The following is a 16,126-nucleotide window of genomic DNA, read 5'->3' on the forward strand; positions in this document are numbered from 1 at the left end:
TTGGCACGAATCATGTCGGGAATATGGCTATTGTGCGCAAAAAGGTCTGGGGGTTTTAGCCTGCAGTTTTGAGACTTTTGGAGAATCGCTGAGACTTCGGGCACCATGCACACGGATGTCGTGCTGCTCGCGCTGCTGCTTTGGATGCTCGGTGCGTCCGGGAAAACACCTCCGAGAGGACAAATGCTCCAGCCATACAGACACATCAGGTCAGGTTATAAAATACAAAATGTGTGAAATGAAATATGATGTTCACAGTGTTAGAGCCTTGGCTGACTTCTAATTGCGCCATGCGTAATTGCGCGCTACACTGCAAAAAAAAAGGACATCTTAACAAATCTTGTATGGGGTTTTAAAATCCAATTTTTCTCAAATCGAATGGCAAATCCTGCCAATGGTGTGAGATAATGCCATTTCTTTCCAATACAGCTTCACTTGTTTAAGGGATTCAGCCGTCAATGTGTTGAAACAAGGCAGAAAGAGCAGATCACTCCGCTATAGTATCAAGATAATTCTTGAAACAAACTGATTTGTATCGGGAAAAACTGAAATTATCTCGCCGCAGTGACAGATTTTCCCCCCCACTTGTTTTAAGGGAAAATAGGATTTTAAGACTAAATACAGTATTAAATGACTTGTTAAGATGAATGTTTTTTTTTTTTTTGCTGTGTAATGGAGATGAGGTCTGCTGGAAGTTCTAGTATTGGTATTTGGCATACTATTTGTATTTGGTATTTTAATTTTCTGCTTGATACTAGTGACTCCCCTGGCATGTGTTCATAATATGGATTATAAAAGACTCTAGAGGAGAGAGAGAGAAGTCTGCTGACTGTATGCCATGTGTAACTACAGTCCAATTAATCAGTGTTGCACACAATACAAGATGCTGCTATAATGTCTGTTGTTCTGTATGCTGCCACTATCACAAACATGGCTCCACCTCAGTACCTTCTCTTTTTACAGGTTATGCTGAAATAGGGCATTTCAGATATCCATTAACATTTAGTTGGTAATTGAACTTATTCTCTCATGTCTAAATTTACTTTTGTACAGCCTGTAACAGCAACATGTTGTTTCCATTTTCCCATCAACAAAATAATCCTGATGATTGGTTCAGCAGTCTGTTTCACTGAAAAGTTGTCAGCCACTCTGAAAATTTTGAAAAAAAAATAAAAATCCAGAAATACCTTTTGACAGCTCATGGACTGGATGTGAAATTAGCACATTGTGAGTGTAAGCAGAAGGATTTTCCCACTTGTGTGCACCAGCCAATTTAATGATGATGTAATGCTATTTATTCTGATTTGGGGATTGCATCAGAATGAAACAGTGTGGTTTTTGGTGGTTGTAGTTGTGGTGGATTCTCTTTTAACAGCCCAAAAGCCTCCATCAGGAACTCTGTACATTGAAATAAAGAGCAAATGACGAGCAAAATGTAGACTAAACATGGTAAAACATATCAGCAATAAAAAGGTTTTTAGCAAAGACGGAGAATTTATAATTGAACAGCTGCAGTGCAATACTTGAAAGCGTTATTGCTACTTATGATACTTTTGATTAGTGCTGAAACAATTAGCTGATTAACTGATTAGTCAATTGACAGAAAAGTGATTTGAATTTTGATAATAGATTAATTGTTTTAGTCATTTATCAAGTAAAAATACCAAATAATTGCTGGTTACACCTTCATTTTGAATAGAAAATTTAAGAGATGCATGTCATTTAAATATATTGCCAATATTATACTTTTACAACGCAACGCACATCAACAATTTCCAGTACAAGAACAATGACACTAACAAATACATTATTGTAAATTTAAAATATTTTCTGTGCACATTATTTTTGTCTGAGTCTGAGAAGACTTGACTTGTTCCTAGTATTGGTCTCCAAGCTTTTTTTTTCCAAACGTTTTATTCTTAGTTGAAGTGGTCTAAACTACAAACCTGAAATCAGCACACACCCTGCCTCTGCTTACATGCTTGGTAATAAAGGCTTTGTTTAGCTGACAGCATCAAAAGGTGACATGTGCTTGGTTAGAAAAAAATCACATTACGTAACCTGTAATCTGAGTGTGTTAATGTGCTTTCTGAATTATTGCTATTGTTGTGGCTTTGGGAAAGGTTATCCGGGCGGAAAACAGGCTGGCAAAATCACAACATGATTAAATGTATTTTTTTTATACACCTGAACTTACAATATTATCTGTTCAGATATATTTTGGTGACATAGATAGGTCATGTTGAATTACAGTTGAAGTTGATTTTTGTTTTGTTTTGCCTCAGGTTCTCTCTTTTGGCTGTGTGTCTTTCTAAATGTAATATTTGGGATTTGAGAAGCTTAGCCTATCTGATTGGTCATTGCTCAAGACTCTTTTTTAAGTCACATCCAAAAGCCCTGTCACCTCTTATTTCCTGGCAAGTTGTTGTTATGGTTTCATCATTTTGGCACAGGCTTTCCTGTTCTTAGCAAATCTAACACAATTTAAAGTGATAATCAGTGACATTTTCATGGCTGACAAAGAAAAGAGCGGCACCTACAGAAACTCAAACTGCATCAACAGAAAATCAAGGCCCCGCCCACACTGTTTGATTGACAGGTGATCTGTGGGAAGTGCAGTGCAGAAACACCACAGCAATGAGCGCTTAGAGACAAAGATGGAGACAAAATAAATAAAAAAAACAACAGGACTGCACAGATAATCATGTTAATCAAACTATCTAACCCTAACCATAACCCTCCACCTGCTTCCTTATTAATCCAAATATACTCGCAATGGTATGTTTCTCTAGGCTTGTCTCTTGAAATGATGTATATTCCATATCTCAGTGGTATCTGCCTGCTGGGTTCTGCTCTGTTTACACCTGGGGGGGTTGATTGTGCTCCCTGCTGAATCTTTAGCATGCTAAACAGGCAGCAGAACCTGTATTGCCAAATATCACTGTATAACTTTTAAATTTTTTAATTCATGACATGTTCATCAAGTGTTTACATTTCATTTTGATAGAAATGGGTTGGGTTTGGGAAGTGTTTTATTCCTGAGATGAGCATTGGTTTCTACTGTACAACACTATTGATGGACGCTCGGAAATATCTGGCACTCGCACACAAGGACAAAACTTTCACAGGACTGGAATGCAGAAATGACTACTTTAGTGTGCTTGAACAGTTCATTTGCAGACTGACGCTGTGCTGTTCACTTGTATATCTGATTCAGGAAATAAATAAAATCTGCTCTTTAAAGCTGCATTACGCAACTTCACACTTTGGTGGACTCAAGTGGCAGCAGGAGATATACCCAGAATTACCCAGAATTCATGTAATGTGGCATCAGTAAACTGAATTTATACTTCTTATTGTCTGGTGGAGGTGGTGAAGAGGTTCAGTCGTCATTGGTGAGTCCAGTTTTCTCTGGACAAAGTGCTATTTAGGAGACAGTTTTGTATTTTGCTCTTAAGTTTTGACAGCAGAATTTCATTTGAGCAAATAGAGCGAATCAATTAGTGGGGATGGGACGCTCTTCTCTGTTGTAGCCCCACTTTGTGGCACTTTGCGGCAGTTGTAAGATGGGTGTGTTTTTACATAAAATGTTATGCCTAGTGCAGCTTTAAATCGTAATGAAGGCAATGAAGATCTCTCATTTGTTAACATGTGCTAACCAGAGGCTGCAGTCATTTTCTCCAAAATTAGAAGAATGGTGTGAAAACATTTTCACTACACTGTCTTTGTTGATGATCAGGTATCCCTCAGAAAATCCTGAACCGCCCTGTTACATGTATGTTGTCAAGGCAGTCTGCAGTTGAAATACTCATAATCTATCCTCAAGTCAGCTTAGCTCTTGGTTTAAGTGCCGTTAAGCAAACCAGACGCTGCCCAGACAGCTCTTACGCACTTTGACCCCTCCGCATTCGATCCTCAATGAGATGCTTAATCACTCTCAGTTTGGCTGCATCCGAGCGGGTGAGTTAAGGTAAATGCACTATAGCGAAGAAGAGGTTGGTCTAAATTTAGCCGGCCCGTCTGGTCCTGAAGAGTTAACCTTCGTAACTCTCGCCCAACATCTGCCGGAGATTGCGCAAGCTCAGTGCACGTTATGGGACATTGGACAGATGCAGTAGCGTCAATCTGGACCAAAACTACTTTTGAATACTTCAAGTTAATTGTTTGTTGTAATTTTGTACTATTAAAGCAGTCATTTTGCAGTAACACTTTATGTGAGACCCAGCTGGCCTATCAACAAATTCTTGTGTCTACATGATGGTTACATGACGCTTTCAGGAATATTGTCTGTCTCGTATCAGCTTCAGTGTTCACGTGTGCTACAACGTTCATGTAGTCTGTTCTACATGGCAGGGGATTGTCGGCCAGAGCGTGGTGCCAGCAAGTCCATTTGTGGCTTATCAGTGAACATATGGAACATGCAGATCCATGTAGCATTTGGCAAATGAAATATCAAATGCAGGAGTTCCTCCTGGATAGGAAATTTGTTCCCATCTACTCATGACTGACTGGACATATGGACAAAATGTGACTGGAAAGGGAAATTCCTGCTTCGGGCGAAAAAGCTGAGAAGTAATGGCTGATGACCTAAAGTTCTGAATGTCCTCTCTTGAAGAAGTATTGTCAAGCATCTGAAAAATGTCTGACAGTTGGATGTACAGTTGTGCACCAAAGATTTTGATGTAAAACTACATGTCGTATCAGCCTAAGTCAGAGAGTGGGGCTGCAACAGAGAAATGCGTCCCATCCCCCCTAATTGAGACACCATAGATTTGTCGTATTCGCCCAAATTAAATTCTGGTGTCGGGTATGTACACTGGCAGGAAATCTTCTCCATGCACAGGCAGTGACGAATCGAAAATCTTAAGAGCAAAATACACACTGTCTCCTAAAAACTAAGTGAATGGTAAGGTAGCTCAGTGGAGGGAAATGATAACTCAACAGTAGATGTGGGACGATACGCTTATCTCACGATAGGATCCGATCTACGATATGTTCACGATTCGATACAACCACGATACGATGTAATACATAAAAGCTATGTGCAGTTTCTGAGACACAAATCTTGTGATTTGGATGGAGAGCTTGTGAAATTCTGATGGACAAGCCGTTGCATTTGTGATTACTACAGCAGAATAAAATTTTCAGCCCCACGATACATATTATCACATTTTTGTATTGCGATATATTGAATTTCGATATATCGTCCCTTACTCATCAGTCCATTATTTTTCAAGAGATGTGACTCTCCGAGTGTTTGGCTATAACAATCAACACAACGATGGTGATAATGTTATCTAATATCCCAAAGGCATCTGCTGAGAGATTTGAGCTTATCTTTCTTTCTGAGGTTTATTTTAAGCATCACCCCCGCCCCCCAACCCCCCCCCACACACACATACACACCACCTGGCTCCATCTACTCTGTGGATTTTTAGAGCAACCTTCTTTGCTTACTGATAGGGGAGTTTTGTCAACATTGGTTTTGAGAGGAAAATGACCCAGAATCTTTATTTTCAGCACTGATGTGTTTTTGTAACTGTTTATGTAATGACAGGAGATTTGAACGTCAGCCACCTCTCCATAGCGTCACTCCTGCCATTGCCATCATGGGTCCCCGCTCATACTTTGATTCATAAATCTAGAAGGACTGTTTGATAAGTGTGTATGTGGCGTTAGTTTTGAATTCAGGGCTTAGTGGATGGTGATATCAAAAACTTTTGTCAAAATATCTCCACAAACAAGATTGTTTTCAGTTGGATATTGGTTAAAATCACCAGACACATCATGAGACTAAAGTCCAAGTGGATCCAAGGTTGTTCATACTTCCTTATAACGTTTTAATTTCTTTTTTCAAACTATTAATGAACATGTAGACTCTGGACAGTCCTACAGAGCATTCACTTATTCTTCTGAATATCAGAAGCGGATTGCAGGAATTGTGGGAAAATTTGCAGCTAAGGTGTGCAGATCCATAAGTTAAATTTTGAGAATAATACAACTTACTTTTATGAATCAGACACGGCTCAGTAAAGAATAGACATGATTTGTAGAAAATGATTTTCTCAAGTGCTGTAAACTCTGATGTTGATTGATAATGTCCAAGTGTAGAGATTACCTCTTCATGACCTTAGAGTCAAAACACACCTATGAATCTGATTTCACAGGAAGGATCAGGTGTAGGACTGGGCCATATGGATGAAATCAATATCATGATAATCATAAGGAATCTTTTTGATATCAAACTATATCACGATATGGCAGACAACGGCAAAATCACATGTTAAATAATCAAATGAATGTTTATCTCATTGAGCATGATGGTAATGTTGGGTGTGACTGAAATTTTCCTTAAAATGTTTTATACCTCATTTGGTCAGTTTTTAAATAAAATTTGCTTGTTTTTTTGTTTTGCTTGCATCAATTTCGACAGCAGAATTGTGTGTCACAATTTTCTAAAATCAACATATCATCACAATATAATTCCACTGAAAGACGATAAACGATAGTACTGAATTATCGCCCAGCCCTAGTCAGTAGGTATGTCACAAAACCAGATAAATCTATAAGGGAAATATTAGTTTGGTTGAAAAGAGAGAGATGCCAGTTTCCTCAGGTCAAGTAAAATCAGCTTGCTCTGCTTATAAGCATTTGCATAAAAGCTCTGCTAGCCAAATGTAAATGGGTCTTAATGGAGCTGACAGTTGCCTCTACATCTACAAAACACAGACATTTCAGAAGTTTTCTTGTTGAAATGACCCTCTCAGGATTATTTTTCCACGTTTGATCACTGTTTTGAACAGTTTGGGTTCTCGAGCATGAAAGGAATCACATCACAGCACAGAAAGCAGTTTATGGTCAAAGCCATACATGGGATCAAAGGCAGACATGACAGCACAAACACAAAGCTAATGCAACACTGAATGATATTAAGTCTTCATTCTGTGTTTCTCAACATGTTACTCTTACTTGAAGATTTTGATAATCTTACGCTGAGTCAGTGCTGTCTGACATTACATAATCCTTGAGTAAAAGCGCATGATGTTTTTTTTTTTTTTTTCTTTCAGAACGACAAGAGAAATGCCTCTGACAGTGGGATTCAGTCGCAAGATTGGCAGGTGGGTTTTTTGTTATTGGTCCGAACAGAATGATAACAGAGACCAGACAGGAGGATCTGACAGTGAAAATTAAAACAGCTTAGAAGCGCATGGTCAACATTTTAATCATGCCATTGTTTTAAGTATCCAGTTAGGGGGATTGGCTGCTTCTCAGTATCTTACTAAACCCAATATAATCCATTCTTAACCTTAAGAATTAGGAAGTTCACAAGATTATTCGCCTGTGCTGCATAAACCCATCTTGAGATGTCAACAAGCTACAATGCATAAATCTATCATAAAATATCGGGTATAGTTTGAAAGGCTTATGATCAATTAACCCTTAAATAGCTGCTGATGAATACAATAAGATTTTGGTTACCCTTGGTAAGCATTTCTATTGACCATTTATTAAAATAGTGTTAAAAACTGCTTTGAAAGAGGATTAAAAACACAGCGGCAAAGGATAGGGGTGATAGACAAACGCTGGTTATAATGATGATGATCATTTTTTTGTATTATTATTAACTAACTTTGAGTTTAGTTAAAAAATGCCCTATCCACACTGACAGCTACTTTTACAAAATGATCAATAGCACTAATTTAAAACAAATTATGGAGCATTTAAAAATATTAAGTAACTCAAGTCCATAACTGACAAAATGCCAACACAGAGTGGTTCATCTATATTTTAGAGACATTGAATGATTTTTTTGTAGTGGTTTGGAAATTAACTCCAACTGCCTTCCAACAGTCCCATATACAAGAGAAGTCCTGATGTAACGAAAGCCTCGGTTACCAAGTCGGAGCAGCTCCTGAGGATCGATGACCATGACTTTACAATGCGACCAGGCTTTGGAGGTAAGAGAGTTCAACTTTCTGAAAGGAATCTAGCAGCGACAAATCAGGCAGGCAGCCAGTGTTTCAGTGTTTCAGCGTTCATCTAGACCCAGACCTTTTTTTCAAAGATACTTTGGTGTTAATTCAGTGTTCATTAGTTGCAATGAGATCTTGCAGACTTTACACCAACTCCCACCCAATTTATATGCTAAATGTGGGAAGCGGGAGTGTCCAGCACATTGGCTTGAATAGATGACATAACCAGACTAGGATTATGTCTGAGCCATGCTGCTGTGGGCCAGTGATTAATTACCAAGCAGCCCCAGTCTGTAGCTTTAGGTTTCAATAACGCCTGTCTAATCTACAACATTAGCAAGGCCCAAAGCCCGAATCTGTGTGCTCTCTAAATTCTGACGCTTGCATTTCCTCTACAAGTTAGAAAGCTCACATGGAATCCCACCGCATTAAGACTTCTTTAAAAGCCTTTGCTCGGTTAAGTGTAACGAATTGCAACAGCAGATTTGCTCATTCTCTGTTGCTCTTAAGAACACTGTGGAAATGAAGTGCAACTGGGTCTCAACACTTAGCGGAAACTCACTGTGTCTCTTTTTTTAGGTGTGTAGCAGTAGTAGTATAGCACACAATACAAAACCTGCACACTATCGAAAGGGCAAAAGGGCAAAAGTGCAAGATGTGGTGCAACAAATGTTCCAATCAAACAACCCTCTTCAGTGCATACAATGAAACAACAATTTATTTTTGATAATGTGCAGGTTTCCTGGTTCTTAAGCAAGTGATGTGTAGTCTTTAACTTTGGCTCAATCCAGTGAACAAAGAGTTGCAAGTTTGTTGTTGTAAGTTTAATTTTGTCGACTTTAGTCTTTGTTCAGTCAAACCTCTCCAATTTACAAAATTCCATAATAAAGTACCATAAAATAGAAATACCATGCATCTTTTCCAAAGTAAAGTCTGCTAAAACCTTTACTTTGCACGGAAAAGTCATTTAGATGTGTAATACTTCATCAGGAATTGTCTGTATGTGCCTAAAGAAAATCCAAGCTATGAGTCAGGATTTTTGCTGTTTGTTTCTCTTATTAAATCTGGAACCCTGAAAAAAAACAAAGAAACCTCAACTGCCTGCACCATAATGTCAATTAGGATTAGAGTATTCACTCTACTGGCCTTGTGCCATTTGGGGGAAATCTGCCCCCAAACTGCTTTTATAGGGATTTGGATTAAGGGGAGCAGAAGTCATTGTTTGAAACAGAAAGGTTGGAATAAAAACGAGTCGCGACCTCAGAATAATGATAGATAATCCAGACAGTTCAGAAAAAGACACATTGCCAATGATACATCTGTGCTCTTGTTGTCCTGGTTGTACCACCGGATAACACTCCTGTCAGCAGTGCTTGTAAATTGTAAACTGTAAATTAGAGGTTAATGGATCACTGTAAACTGCACTAAATATTTCTAGGTCCTGCAGTCCCAGTTGGAGTTGATGTTCAGGTTGAAAGTCTGGATACAATTTCAGAGGTTGACATGGTATGTATGTTTTTCCTCTTATTATGCTTTTAATGTCTTATCAGGAATCATTTTGTCAGGTGTAGGTCTCATTTTTTTCTAATTTTGGACCAAACCCCTTCATGTTTTCTTCTATGTCTATCTGAGAATGTTCTCAGCTGAGATGGTATTGAAAACAAACATATCTTTTTGATTTTTTGCAGGACTTTACAATGACCCTGTATCTGAGGCACTACTGGAAAGACGATCGCCTGTCCTTCCGGAGCAACAACAACCAGAGCATGACCTTCGATGGCCGCCTGGTGAAGAAAATCTGGGTACCGGACATGTTTTTTGTCCACTCTAAAAAGTCCTTCACCCACGACACCACCACCGATAACGTCATGCTGCGGGTCTACCCAGATGGCAAAGTCCTCTACAGCCTCAGGTAATTCCCTATGTTGGCAAAGCCCGACACTGAGTGCTCATCTCTGTATGAAACTACCGACTGTGACTGTTTTGTTAGGGACGGTTTAACACAAACGGGGAGCATTTTGGCCATGTCCCAACTCGATTTCAACAAGGAAATCACATTACTTCCAAGTTGGACGGAATTCATATATTTTGTTTTCCCTGTGAGTGAGCAAATGACTAAACAGTTTGTGTCTATTAAAACAAACAGTCGAATGCTGTTGGTGCACAGCAACATACAGCAATTGAACAATATTCTGATGAGACAGAGAAGAAACAAAATTATATGAAATAACTGAAGCAAACAACAGTCGAGAGGCAAGCACTGGCTGATAAGCTACGAGTGAAAGAAAGCACAACTGATTTACCAGAAATAAACTTTGTATGCTTGTTGGTCACAAGGTGGCAGCATGTGCTTATGCCTTTGAGCTGTGTGTACCTTTAACTAGCAAATAAAGGCACTGCAATCTTAAAATTTTATTGATGTTTGTGAATGCTGGAAGATTTAAACAACACTCAGAAACGAAGACCTTCTGTACTGTACTGTTTACATATAATCAGTTTTTCTGGGTTATGCATTGGGGAGGATGTGGTGGTGGTGCGTGGTCAGGGATCTAATTGCCATTGATTGTCCCATCTAGACAAAGTGGCGCCAGCCGCCACTGATCAATATGTGTTTAGTGAGATACTGTTCTGCCAATTACGAGCCTTAATCCTACTGAGAACACCCTTGTAATTTGGGTGAGCAATCGGAGGCCTAATGCCAAGATACTTGATTTTGTAATCCACATTAGAGAGCTTGGCAGTGAGTAACAGCTGGCTATCTGCCTCCTGTTGTGGCCATTAGCATACACTGCCTTAAATAAAAACTTCACACTTGGCATATACAAAATTCAGATAGAGATATGGATGCATTGTCATCACCAATGCATCCATAGTCATTATTTTAAGCAGTATTGCTTTGAAATATGTAAAAAATTACCACTAATAGATAGGGATAGATAAGTGAATTGATTGATGATAAGGTGGCCTAATGATCAGAGACTGCCCTAAAACAGAAGACTCTGACCGGCTTAGAGTTTGTAAGTCGCTGAATAAAAGCGCTTGCTAAATGGCTAAAATGGAAATTTTGTTTTGCTTTCAAAATCTGGCGTGTAGGTCCAAGAACAAAAATTCCTCTCGAAACACCTAATCCCTGTCTCAGAGAGACAGAATTAATCATGATCACACAACTTCTGCGCAACCTGTTTAAAATACAACATTATTGGAGACAACATTTGCCCCAAACCTCTACACTGAAATACCTACAAACTCTGTCTTTCATGGTCAAAGTGCAGTAGAACAGTCAAAACGGTCAGATAAAGCCATACCTGCACAATGAAATCAAACAAAATGCAAACTGTGCAACAAAATCTAAACCGTCATCTGGTTGGTGCCTCATGGCAGTCAGAGATCCTGATCTTTGCGAGTATTTGCTAGTTTGTGAATTAATATAATTCGCGGTAGGGAAGAAGAGTTCATGGTAAACAGAGGACACAAACAGGTTCATCACATGGCATGGGCTAATCTCTCTGGGGTTGGCGCTGGTTGGAGAGTTTCCAGACTGAGGCAGATTGGCGAGCGAGGATGAGTTTGTAGACCTCGCTCGCAGACCGTGTAGCCTTCTCTACTCCAGTGAGCTGGAGGATTATGGCCACTATTTTCATTTATCATCTCTGTGCTGGGATCCAAATCTCTGCCAAAACCCCTGACCCACGGTGTACTTGCCTGTGAATATGATGATGAGGTGGTGCTATCCTGAAGGTTAGACAAGCATGCTCATCACTAAAAGATCACCAGGCACGTTTTATTTCTCCCCAGGCAAACTAGAAAAATGTTGGTCTAAGAAGTTAATGAGCAATTATCTCCCATCCATCAAGAGCCACTGTCAATGCTCCCACTGAACATTCCCCAAAAGCATTGGGATTTGCAGTATCTTGAAATGCCAATGGAGGTCAGAAAATTAGAAAATTGGAGTAGGGCCGGAGAGCTTTGAAAATCATACTTATTGCACCTTTAAATAAAAATATGACTTTGCTCACTCTCACATTCCTACAGTTGCATGTCAATGAAATAATTCTACCTCTGATGACAATGTTTTTTCATCACGCAGTGCATTATATTAATTGTTTTGTCTTGCAATGCAGGGTCACAGTCACCGCCATGTGCAGCATGGACTTGAGTCGCTTTCCTCTCGATACGCAGACGTGCTCCTTGGAGATAGAGAGCTGTAAGTGACTGATGTGATCAAGTCCCATGTGGTCTTTCCTCTGCTGTGCAGTTGCACCCTATTATGTGATGGAGAGTTTCAGACAGATAAGATAAATCTGACAATTCCCATGGTCATTGCTATACAAATTCTTGTGGTAATTGGGGAAGTAGTTTGAGAGTCTTCTTGTTTCCTGCTTTTTTATTTCTATATACCTACACTACATCGAAAAAGAAAACTTTTCAGAGCTTGTTTTGGTAAATGCTTCACTGTTATAGCCTACCTGTAATCACTGTAAACACCGTGCTCTCAAGTATGATTGCTAGAGTCTAGCTAGAGTTCCAAAAGTGTACAAGGACTCCCAGGGGGTCCTTGAAAGGGTACCAGGGGTCCCCAACAAAAGATTGTTAAATTCATAGTTATTGCTCTCTCCAGCTACAGCAGACAGGTTTAGAACTCTGTACTAAATCACTTATACAAATAGTTTTGGTGATGGTTTAGGATTTTGTCCTGCAGATGGTTAGTCCATGTTCTTTGTCTACCAGATGCTTATACGGATGATGACCTGATGCTGTATTGGAAGGAAGGGAACCAGTCATTAAACACAGATGAACGAATTTCCCTCTCCCAGTTCCTCATCCAGGAGTTTCATACCACCACCAAGCTGGCCTTCTACAGCAGCACAGGTACTGATAGGCAGTTTCAGTTATAGGGTGCGATCACACCTTGTTTTCTTTGGTCCGAACCATAGTGGAAAAGTTTACTTTGTTGCAATTTCAAATTCGTCCAAGTGTCCAGGGCTTAAGTCACATGGACTCACAAGAAGCTTGTTTATTGGACAGAGTTTTGGTAACTTGTCATCCTGCAGGTCAGGTTAGAGATTCAGACAATCAGAAAAAATCTGACTGTAACTTTAGCTAGGCATGATGGACTTGTCTGCGCTCTTTGCCGTAATTAACCTTCTCTGGTGTTCATACTAGTTAAGAACACATGAAGAAATAGCTGAATATGAGCATCAAGAGTGCAGCTTCATGTCATTCCAAGGTACCAAAATAAGGTATGGAAACTGAAGAAGAGTATCATCTTGACTCAACTGAGCCCAGGGCGAAGTTGTTATGCTAGGCTTTCCAAGCATGTGTGCTGGATATCAGATGGCAACATCCATCTCCTTATACCCATAAATCCTTGGATTTTGGGGTTGTTTCCTGCAGTTGGTTTGGATTATGTTCTTACTCCTAATGAACAGCACTGCAGTTGACTTTGAGGAGGATCAAGACATTTTCAGATGTCTCGGTGCAATGTCTATACGAACCGCTCTGAACTTTTATGGCCTTTTGAAAACATTATGCCAAACCTGACCTTTAATAAATAAATCAAATAAATAATCAAATCAAATAATCAAATAAAAATGGAGACAGAATATAAAAGACAACAAAGGGTAAAACCTTATAAAATCTTGCATATTTCTGATGCAACTTTGATGTCAACATCTGATTCCATCTCCTTTCCAGGCTGGTACAACCGTCTGTACATCAACTTCACCCTGCGGCGTCACATCTTCTTTTTCCTGCTACAGACCTACTTCCCTGCTACTCTGATGGTCATGCTGTCCTGGGTGTCCTTCTGGATTGACCGCAGGGCCGTCCCCGCCAGAGTGCCACTCGGTGAGAGTCCTTGGCTTGTTGCTAGTTAGCTGATTGCAGGATGGTTAGTTAGCTGATTGCCTGGTTAGCTAGTTGGTTTGTATGTGGGTTGGTTAGTTAGATAGCTTGACAGATTGTTAGTTAAAGCTGCACCAGACAATTTTGCACGTTGCCAGTTCCAAATGGCAGTGAGAGGTAACTGTTTGAACTTCAATACCCAGATATCATGAAAGTTGATGTCAGTAAACTGCACACAGCACGCTCATGTTTACCAACCCGGCCGGTCTGTGATGCTTTACACCAAAGGAAACCAAAAAGACGAGATAGGAAAAAGATCTAATGTTGGTGAGTCCAGCTTTCGCTGGACGGAGCGCTGCTCACTGCTGTTTAGGAGTTTGGATTTCACAGTTTTGATTTGTCATCTCATGTGGGCGGAGAAATGTTCATACCTTACACCAGAATTTCAAACAGGGTAAATCTTTGGGGTCTCAATTAGAGAGGATTCAATGCTCTTCTCAATTGCAGCATCACTTTGTGATTGAAGCTGATAAGATGGGTGTATTTTTACATAGAAATCTTGCCAAGTGCAGCACATGACCTAAGCATCTGATTTTAGGCCTGGTTTTAACAGCTCTCACCAGCTGTCCTGTGTGTCTGTGCTTCAGGTATAACTACGGTGCTCACCATGTCCACCATCATCACTGGAGTTAACGCCTCCATGCCCAGGGTCTCCTACATCAAAGCTGTGGACATTTACCTCTGGGTCAGTTTTGTCTTTGTGTTCCTATCGGTGATAGAGTACGCCGCTGTGAACTACCTGTCTACGCTACAAGAACGCAAGGAGAGGAAACTACGAGAACGGGTTGGTGCCAATCAGTTCACTCAACACTTCTCAAGCACTGTATATGGTGTAATTTATATTTTGAACTTGAAACTGACTTCCCATTGATGTGTGAGAAGTGAAACTGTTCTAAAATAAGTGAAGAAGAGTTGACAAATTGCTGGCATGAAAGTAAAGCTGAAGACTGAATATTATTGAAGTTAGCTATCTTGACAAAATAGTCTCTTGTTTTTTTAATTCCAACAATGGGGTGAAATAATTCTACATTTGTTTCCAATGCAGTTTCACTTGTTTCAGGAATTCTCTAGAAACAAGTGTCACTATCACTATAAACAAGGTAGAATCACTAGACAAATCGCTCTACTAGTATCAAGAAAATGACAAATCCAGTCAAGAAATTGATTGATTTGCATTGCACAATACATCTTTAGGTTTATATTTCAAATGCAGGGCACAATTGTTTTTTCTCCAGGATGGATATACAGTGTTTTAGAATGAAACGCTTCAAGTACTTTTGTCCATCTGCAGCTGCCCTGTACCTGCGGTATGGCCCATCCTGGCATGATGTCGGACAGCTACAGCGAGGTGGACTTCAACACCACGGGGACCTACGGCTTGCCGGAGGAGAACGGGGTGAAAAGAGAGAGGATGCTGGTGCAGCTGGCAATGGAGAGCGACCAGATCACCGGCCACGTTGGCTCCAGCGCCTACAGCAACGTCTGGATCGACACGCACGCCATAGACAAATACTCGCGGGTCATCTTTCCTGCGGCGTACATACTCTTCAACATCATCTACTGGTCTATCTACTGCTAACGCATGGGACTGAAACAGACTAAAAGAGTAACCGAGGTTTGAACGCTTCAAGAAGTGTGAAAAATCTGCCGCCTCGCTCATCAAAGTAGTGACGAGATGTACTGCAGTAGAGGGGAAACCATGCACTGAACTCACAGATTCAGAGGTTTTCTGTCCTCAAATTGTATGTTAACAGATAGAAGTCATAAGTTGCAGTGATACTTCTGATCATACTCGATGTAGGAACATATGACATTTTGAAACCATGCCGTTTCATAGGGCTATCTTTATGTTTAATGGGAAAAGGGCATTCAAAGTAGGTAATTATGTATGACTCTTGTCAGAAAATCCTATATTTTGACACAAGGTGTCTGATGGACATTGAGAGCATCTGGATTCTGTTTTTGTGAACTTGTGTAGGTGTGGATAAAGCTATACCAAAAGATTTTTTTTTGGGGGGGGGGGGAGTGGGGGGGGGGTAGGACATTGTGTTGGTTATTGTGTTAAACCGTTTTTTGTAAACTGTAATTATTTATATACAATTGTACAAAAATGTACAATATCATTAGATTTAGAATTCAGTCAATGCAGTGACAAATACATAGATTGGACTTGATCATGTTCAGATTTTGTCCATGGGGAGTTTGCAGTTAAAGAGCAGCTAAGTGTGCAATGAACTGTATGTGCTGAG

At 39.9% G+C, this 16,126-nt stretch overlaps 1 protein-coding gene across 1 annotated transcript; it reads left to right on the top strand.

The window, feature by feature from the left end:
- Positions 1 to 105: 105 nt before the first annotated feature.
- Positions 106 to 15,456, top strand: LOC139657228 (gamma-aminobutyric acid receptor subunit rho-1-like). The gene is made up of 10 exons (XM_071534993.1): positions 106 to 209; positions 7,068 to 7,118; positions 7,852 to 7,958; positions 9,412 to 9,479; positions 9,662 to 9,885; positions 12,095 to 12,177; positions 12,702 to 12,842; positions 13,668 to 13,820; positions 14,465 to 14,661; positions 15,169 to 15,456. Exons 1-10 carry the CDS (start codon positions 106 to 108, stop codon positions 15,454 to 15,456), a joined length of 1,416 nt encoding a protein of 471 aa, XP_071391094.1.
- The last annotated feature ends 670 nt before the right edge of the window (positions 15,457 to 16,126 follow it).

Source organism: Centroberyx affinis, unplaced genomic scaffold, assembly GCF_046629955.1.
Source record: "Centroberyx affinis isolate AG114_WGS23_722 - 3 ecotype Tasmania unplaced genomic scaffold, CSIRO-AGI_Caff_v1 ptg002643l_1, whole genome shotgun sequence".
Classification (NCBI taxonomy): Eukaryota; Metazoa; Chordata; class Actinopteri; order Beryciformes; family Berycidae; genus Centroberyx; species Centroberyx affinis.

What these genes read in the sequence shown, in the direction of transcription:
- LOC139657228 (XM_071534993.1), top strand. Translation starts at nt 106, where the DNA reads ATGCACACGGATGTCGTGCTGCTCGCGCTGCTGCTTTGGATGCTCGGT. An exon ending in GGCCTTCTACAGCAGCACAG is followed by an intron (nt 12,843 to 13,667) that starts GTACTGATAGGC and finishes TCTCCTTTCCAG; the next exon opens with GCTGGTACAACCGTCTGTAC. An exon ending in AGAGGAAACTACGAGAACGG is followed by an intron (nt 14,662 to 15,168) that starts GTTGGTGCCAAT and finishes GTCCATCTGCAG; the next exon opens with CTGCCCTGTACCTGCGGTAT.